Genomic DNA, 7,130 nt, shown 5'->3' on the forward strand with positions numbered 1-7,130 from the left:
CTTCAAAGTAAATCTGAATAATTTCCACAGAAGGAATGCAGGAGAAATGTTGAAGTATGATAAGATAGGTTCCCTAACTCCCTCAACCCCCACGAAGTATATAAAACAGGATTTATAATGCCAACTGGTAAAACATAAATTCGTTTTTTTTTTTTTTGCTATACCACCGATATTTTATACTCCTTTAATGTTCTGAGTTTTTCTGCTGAATTTAAAATGCAATTTGATTTATATTTTTTTTGGATATACATCTGTTGGGTACAATTATGTACATCTGCACTTCTCTATTTCCTTGGCATTGTATAAATGGTAGAAGAGAAAAAAAGATTTGAAGCAACTTCCAGTATCTTTTTGTTATTAATACAATACTTTCTTAAGTAGCACTTCAGTTAGTACAAGTATCTTACTAATATGCTCACATATGACATCTCCAACAATATACTCAGTGTTGCCTTTCTGGACCCTTAAGGGCTAACATCATAAATAATCATTTGTTAATCTTCCTTCATAAGGCCATGCTTAATACCATTTACTGAGTTTCCTACTAAACTCGATAGCCTTCTCCTTTTCATTCAGGGAAACAGGATATTTTTAGGTTTCAGATACAGTCCTGCAGAAATGTCCTCTCAGAGGCACTTTCGAAAACAAGCCAAGGATGAGTGTTTTGGGCCAGGCTTTGTATAACACAGGAGTGTGTTTCTGTCTATTTGCATGACTATAGGGGTATAGAATCACTGACCAGTTGATTTTCTGCTCCAAGGTCAGAAGGAAAAGAGGGACAGAACAAAGAACAGAGCTGAATTCCTGAGGCTAACTTAAGACATTTCAATCAACGTTGAGAAAAACAGCAAAAGATGGAAGGTCATTTGAGTGGTCCGTGATGTACCACAGCTGAGATCAGCTTTAGAAAGCAAAGCTAGAACATTTTGTGTGCAAAAATACCACATGAAGGCTTCCTTAGAAAGAACACACACACCCCTCACAAATAACAAAAACCTACAGTATAAATTCCACATAGAGAGAATCATAAAATGAGGTTGTCTTATTCTCAACATTTAAGGTTCAGCAGCAGATTTTCCGAGCCTGGGCCATACACTGTGATCATTACTTAGCAAGGTCAAATATTTATATTTCATCTTTTTCTTTTCCAGTTGAAAACATTCTTTAAAGGAACTGGAGCACTCAGTTTCCTCAGAAACTACAATAACCTGCTTTAAGCCTGAGTGACTCATTTCAAAAGCTAGTTTAGAAAGAATTTTACATAATTGATGATGTTCTCTCACTGTCGAATGTAGAAAAGTTTTAACCAAAGAGAAACCCTATATTTTCACTTGGTATTAGGTTTTAGATTCCGGAGGTAGGGCCTGGAAAGAAGGCCTATGGGGTTTATTTGTGTTGCCTACTTATATGTTTTCTTTTAAGCAATAATATATTCAGTTAGAGGCTATTTTGAGAGTTCAATTGTGTCCTTTTCAAGAAAATGCAAAGCCAATGGAAAATTACAACCGAAATTTTTAACAAGAAAAACCACCACCATTTAGGAATTGGAGCACTGGATTTTTTTTTTTTTTTTTTTTAAATAAGCAAAACCATCTCAACGAGGCTGCTTTCTTCACTAAATTCAATAATAGCCAGCAAGTTGCTATTTTGTAGTCACTATTTACTAATCTTGATTTTTATAGGCACAGGCCTAGAATAAGAAAAAGACGCACTCCCCAACCCCACATTACCACATACCAAGACACTTTAAGGCAACTTTTTAAAAATGTAGAAAAAATTCAAAATAAGACCATAAATAAGACTGTTCTGGCAGCAGATAAAGAAGGGAATGAAAAAAAAATAAAGCCCTATTTCTCATTTCATTTGCAATAAAAACCATTTAAGAAAGCTGTGACGTGCCCCCAGAGGCTTAATTGTAGTTATATAGCCTTGATGAAAGCCAGTGAGATTTCTACGCCAATTTACTGACACATCTCTAGATCGCCAAACTCACAAGGCTAGTACCCAGAATGCTCTGGTGAAACCAACAGCCTAGTGTATAACGCTCATAGAACAGTGTCTTGCACACAGTAAGCACTCATAAAATCTGAACTATTATTTTTATCCAGGCACCAAGGTAAACTTCCTGCTTCCGGGTCCAGCCTTAGCTATACAGTAAAGCAACATTTGAGTCAGTTTTCAAAGACAGAAGTGTAGGCTTAGAAAAGAGTGGCAGAGGCTCAGACAGCTTAGGTTACTCATCCTGGGGGTGGGCGGTGAGGGGGTGGTTGCCGAGGAGGGCTGTGCAGGCGCCTGAACCACCACTTCCTTGAGGCATTCTTGGATCATCCCAATTCACGCCAAGCTCTTTCCTTGCATTTTAAATCTGCCCCATCATATTTAACACTTGCCATTCCCCTTCTATTTTATATAATTTCAACATTTTTGAGAAGGGGTCCTGCTTTAAGCTTATCTTAAATCCTCCCATGATCTCACTCCTGGACACAAGGCTGAGACTGGATTTGTAACATTTTACACCGGAGAAGGTTGGAGTCCCGGACCACAGAGAAGATGGCCAGCTGAGTCCAGAATAGGTGGGCTGTGTGGACAAGCCTTGGTCAACACAAAGTAATAACCCCAGGCTGAAAACCAACACATGCATCCTTTATTCTGGGCTCTTGTTTGGGCCGCTTGCCGAATGGTCTGTGGAATTAGAGAATTAGTCTACCATGTCTCTGTAGTTCTGTTTCATGATCCTTGCCCGCTTAAGGGCCTGCCTTTTGTTTTCTCAAAACAGGAGAAGCATTCAGCTTCACCTGTGTAGGCAGACACGCAGCCCAAACCTGACATCACGGGGAAACGTCACCAACACCAAAAACTGAGGATATTTGAGATGACAAACCCAGACCACAGAAGGCCAACTGCTTTTAAGAAGTTGGCAGGCTTCTCATGCTAAGTAGGGAAGGGATTGTTTACAGTTGCTGGAAAAAAAAATACCCTGCAAACAAACAGCCAGCTGCTTTGCTAGGAGGCTACCCAGTGATTCCTAAACGCTGACTCAAAGGAGACCACAGGTGGTCAGTATATCAATGACTATTTGCGGTAATGATGATGGATGTGACAGCTCCAGCTCAGGTGTGAAATGGGAAGAAAGAAAAGAGGTTTATGAAGGGGACAGGGACATGGGAGGGGGGCTGTGCAGGAAACCACCTGATCCCAGCCCAGTCTAAACTTTTGTGGTAAGTTAAGACCATCTTCGGGTCTTCCATACTGTGAAGACAGAGATGCCACTATTTATTTCTAAAGGAGAGTGACACCAGTTTCTCTCCTGATGCTGGTACAGGGTATTTTAAAGCACATTTTAATTTTTTATTTATTTTTAGAGACAGGGTCTTGGTCTGTGGCCCAGACTGGAGCGCAGTGGCACAGTCATAACTTGCTGCCACCTTGAACTTCTGGGCGATCCTCCTACCTCAGCCTCCCGAGTAGGGTGAGTATTAATACAACCCTACATTTTAAATCTTCTCCTGCTGAACGCAATCATGTGCTATCCACTGAGAAGCATCCTGAAATTATATTTGGGTGAGCGGCTCTAATATGACTCTTCAGACCCTTTCTGCACTTTTCTAGAAAGAACCTGAACTTGTAGACAGAAATAAGGTACCAAAATATTAGATCATTGTCCTTAGGAACAAGGAGGAAGGAAGTTTCCCATTTTGTTGAGGGAGAATAATTTAGGCATAATTGGTAACTCCAGTAGATAAAAGGCACAGTCTGTCAACAGCAGTTGGTCTTACTTTACTGTAAATAAATCACCTGATTTTATGTAAATAAGATTTCCTTATGCTGGTCCCTAAATTCCCCTGGGACTGCCTCCAAGTAACTCCAACATAAATGGTTATATGCTGGCAGTTAATATGCTTAAGTCTCTCCGGACAGACCACCAGGATTAAATAATGTCTTTCTTTACATTGTGAGACAATGGGAATTTGATGCATTACAAATCGCAAACAAATGGGAGGCACGGGAGGTCAAGCTGACAAAATAACCACATTTTCTTGATAGTCTTCTCAAAATTTATTGCCAATGCTTTATCCAAGCAACCACTGGTAAATCTCAGTAAGCGGGAACCTGGCCCAGAAACAGAATTCTCCATTGAAGCCAATTTAAGGGTGCAGGGGCCCATGGTTTTAACCAAAGGCGGCAGGAAAAGGCTCCCAAGGGTGACTCTGGCTGCACCAGTCCCTTCTGGAACCACTTTCATCGCCCCCCCGCCTCACGAGGCTAAATGCTAAGAGTCTCTGAAAGTCAACTGTTGAGGTCAGGGGCCGAGAAATTCCAGGCTACCTGACTTACTAGCCGGGCGCTAGCGTCGTTCGCCAAGCTGAGCGGGGAGCGCAGCGGACCTCAGGTTTCCCATCAGACCACAGGGCTCAGGTGAGACCTCGAATCCAGAGGTTCACCGGGGCAGGCAGGCTTTTCGCAGCTGACAGGCACCCCTGGAAACGGAGCGCACTCTCTATATAAAGCCGATCGACCGAGAGGGCCACCGAGGAAACAGGTGCAAGAGCCCTGTCCTCCCAGAAGCAGAGCTGTCGTGGGTTTCATCCCCTGCCCACTTCCCTCCTCTGCACCTCTGCAGCCCCGAGCCTCCACCGCTCCCAAGTCCGCCCAGTAAGCGGCTGCTCCAGGGACCATCTGGCTGTCCCTTCCTAGTTACTCATCCTCCCGGCCACTTGTGGTTGCCCGTGCCTGGGCAGGGCCTGGAAGCGCTCCAGGCGGGACCTGCGTTGGATCCCGTCACCCGTCGCGTCCACAGTGCTTGGGCGCTGGGAGCCGGGCCACCCTGCGGTGAAGCGGCTCAGCCCACCAGCTCGCGCCCTCACAAGGGCAAAGTGCGCGATTTCTGTGTCCTTAAAGCACGGACCACTAAAGCTGTGTCATTAAGTTTGAGCGAGCGTTTGGGGACACGATCCGCGAATGTCATCAGACTCTCAGAGGGACCAGGTGTTCTGTAAGGAGTCGGGTCCACTTGGAGACACTGACCTTGAACATTAAAAGAAACCGAATTTCCCGTCTCCGATGGTCCGGAGACCTCTACAGAAATCAGGCACTGCGGTCCCACCCTCCGGGCCAGGGTCTCCCTCCTCAGCCCGCTCCAGCCCTGCCTACCCCTCATTCGCCGTCCCTGCGCCCCCTAGACCAGCCCGGGTCAGTTTCAGGAGCTGGAAGGGTCCCCTCACCTGCTGAGGTCGCTCACGAAGCTGCCGCTCTTCTCATCCAGGAAGCGCTTCCAGCCGTCGGCCGTCTTCACCCAGCTCTGCCCGGGGGACCGCCAGTCCTGCCCAAGGAATGGCATGGCACCGCGAGCGGACGGGACGGATGGGGAGAAGAGGCCGGCCTGGTGGCCTCGGGGACGCGCCACCCGGGGCGGATGCTCGGGGTGCAGGGGCCCGCGACGGGGACGACGGCCGGGAACAGGCGTGGGGGCGGCGGGAACGGCGCGGGGCACCCTGCGGGGCGGCGGGCTCGGGGAGGGTCTCAGGCGCTGCAGGCTCCGGGAGTGCTGCGCGGCAGTAGCTGCCGCAGTATTTATGCCCGCTGCCGGCCGCTGCTCTTTGTTGCCGGAAGAGCCGCCTGCTCTTAGCCCGGCCCCCCGGCCGGGAGGCCACGTGGCTTTGTTTATGGGCTCGGCTTGTTTTCCGAGGCGCCTGCGGCTCACGCTCCTCTCCGGGTTGCACAACCGCGCCGGTGGAAACTTGAAGCGGTGCTGCCAGGCCGGGTCCCCCGCCGCCCCTGGCACCTCCGCGCGCCCTCCCCTCCCCCAGGACACCGTCGTCCCAGAGCGAGGCCCGGCGCTCGGAAAGCTGTCCCCGGGTCTCCTGCAGCTCCCGGGCTGACGAGGTGCAGGGAAGCGGCCAGAGCGGCGTCTGGGTCCCTGCGTGGTGGGCGTGGGGAGCAGGGCCAGCCGCCTTCCTGCCCTGTAGCTGTCAGGATGGACCTCCGCAGCCAGATCAGCCTCCGAGACCGTCCGCAGAGCTGTGGCCGGCACCGCGTAACCGGGCGGAGAGTAGGGGGCGCAGCCTACTGACCTCGCTCACAGCTCCAACCCCGCCCTAGCGCGCGGGGGTTGGAGCGGGGAGGAGGGACAGCCTCCCAGCCCTCCGGACCTCTTAGCTGTCACTAACCAGTCCTCCATCAGGCCTGCCTCTGGGGTAGCAAAGGAGGGGAAGGAGAGGAAGCCCCGGGAGGTATCTGGTTCCCGCAGGGTGGGAGTGGAGAAAAAGAACAGCGCCCCCACCCTACCCGAACACTCTAAGACAGGGGTTAAATGATGTACCCAGGGCCAATGCTACAGTACAATCGGAAACTACCCTGTTTGCTTTTACTTTATGTTATTGTTGTAACAATCTACCCCTGTCAGCAGTGGGAACTCCATGAGAGCTGGTCTGTCTTGTTCTGGAGGCATTTCAGCCCCTGCACCCTGCCAGGCCAGGTGCAGGCCTTCATCAGCTGTGTGAATAAGTGAATGGATATGGGAGGCTGCTGGCGTGAGGGTGGCTTCTTGCCCTTCATCACCTCTAGTTATGATGCTTTACAGCCTGGTCTATTTGGCAATTAGTTTGCACAGGACAGCAGCAGCAGAGTAAAAATCCCACGCTCAAGCATTAGCTTCAAACTTGATTCTTCCATACTCCTTTCTCTGCTGCCGTCAATATCATCTCGTCCAATGACTCGGTGTAATCTTTAAGGCTCAGGCAAAGAAACTGTGTGTGCCCTATGAGGCTACATGTTGGACTGGGAAGATGTTTTTAATAAAGTTTGTTTTCAAGTAGCCAGAGCTTTCTGATTTAGATTTCCCACCGTAAATAATTTATTGGTGTAATAATAGTAAAAAAAAAGCTTGTAAAAACATTACAGAAGTCCCAAACAAATGTTAAACACTGTGATGGTGCTAACAAATGAGGCAATGTTGTGTCTGGTCTCTGTTGGAGAGAATTGGTATCTGCATAATTAAGGGATGTGATTATGATTATTTTTGAGACAGGATCTCATTCTGTCACCCAGGCTAGAGTGAGTGATCATGGCTCACTGTAGCCTCAGCCTCCCCAGCTCAAGCGATCCTCCCACCTCAGCCCCAGTAGCTGGGA

At 48.3% G+C, this 7,130-nt stretch overlaps 1 protein-coding gene across 2 annotated transcripts in view; it reads right to left on the reverse strand.

The window, feature by feature from the left end:
* The window catches only part of FBXO32 (F-box protein 32), a 43,161-nt gene extending 37,553 nt beyond the window's left edge, over nucleotides 1–5,608 (reverse strand). Inside the window, exon 1 of one of the 2 annotated variants that reach the window (XM_011973017.1) lies at nucleotides 5,223–5,608. In XM_011973017.1, the coding sequence (XP_011828407.1) occupies nucleotides 5,223–5,338 (116 nt within the window). In that variant the 5' untranslated portion in view covers nucleotides 5,339–5,608. The remainder of the gene's footprint in view (nucleotides 1–5,222) is intronic. The other variant, XM_011973019.1, reaches the window with a different exon arrangement.
* Nucleotides 5,609–7,130: the final 1,522 nt, after the last annotated feature.

The sequence above is a fragment of the Mandrillus leucophaeus genome, unplaced genomic scaffold (assembly GCF_000951045.1).
Source record: "Mandrillus leucophaeus isolate KB7577 unplaced genomic scaffold, Mleu.le_1.0 Scaffold133, whole genome shotgun sequence".
In the NCBI taxonomy this organism is placed as follows: Eukaryota; Metazoa; Chordata; class Mammalia; order Primates; family Cercopithecidae; genus Mandrillus; species Mandrillus leucophaeus.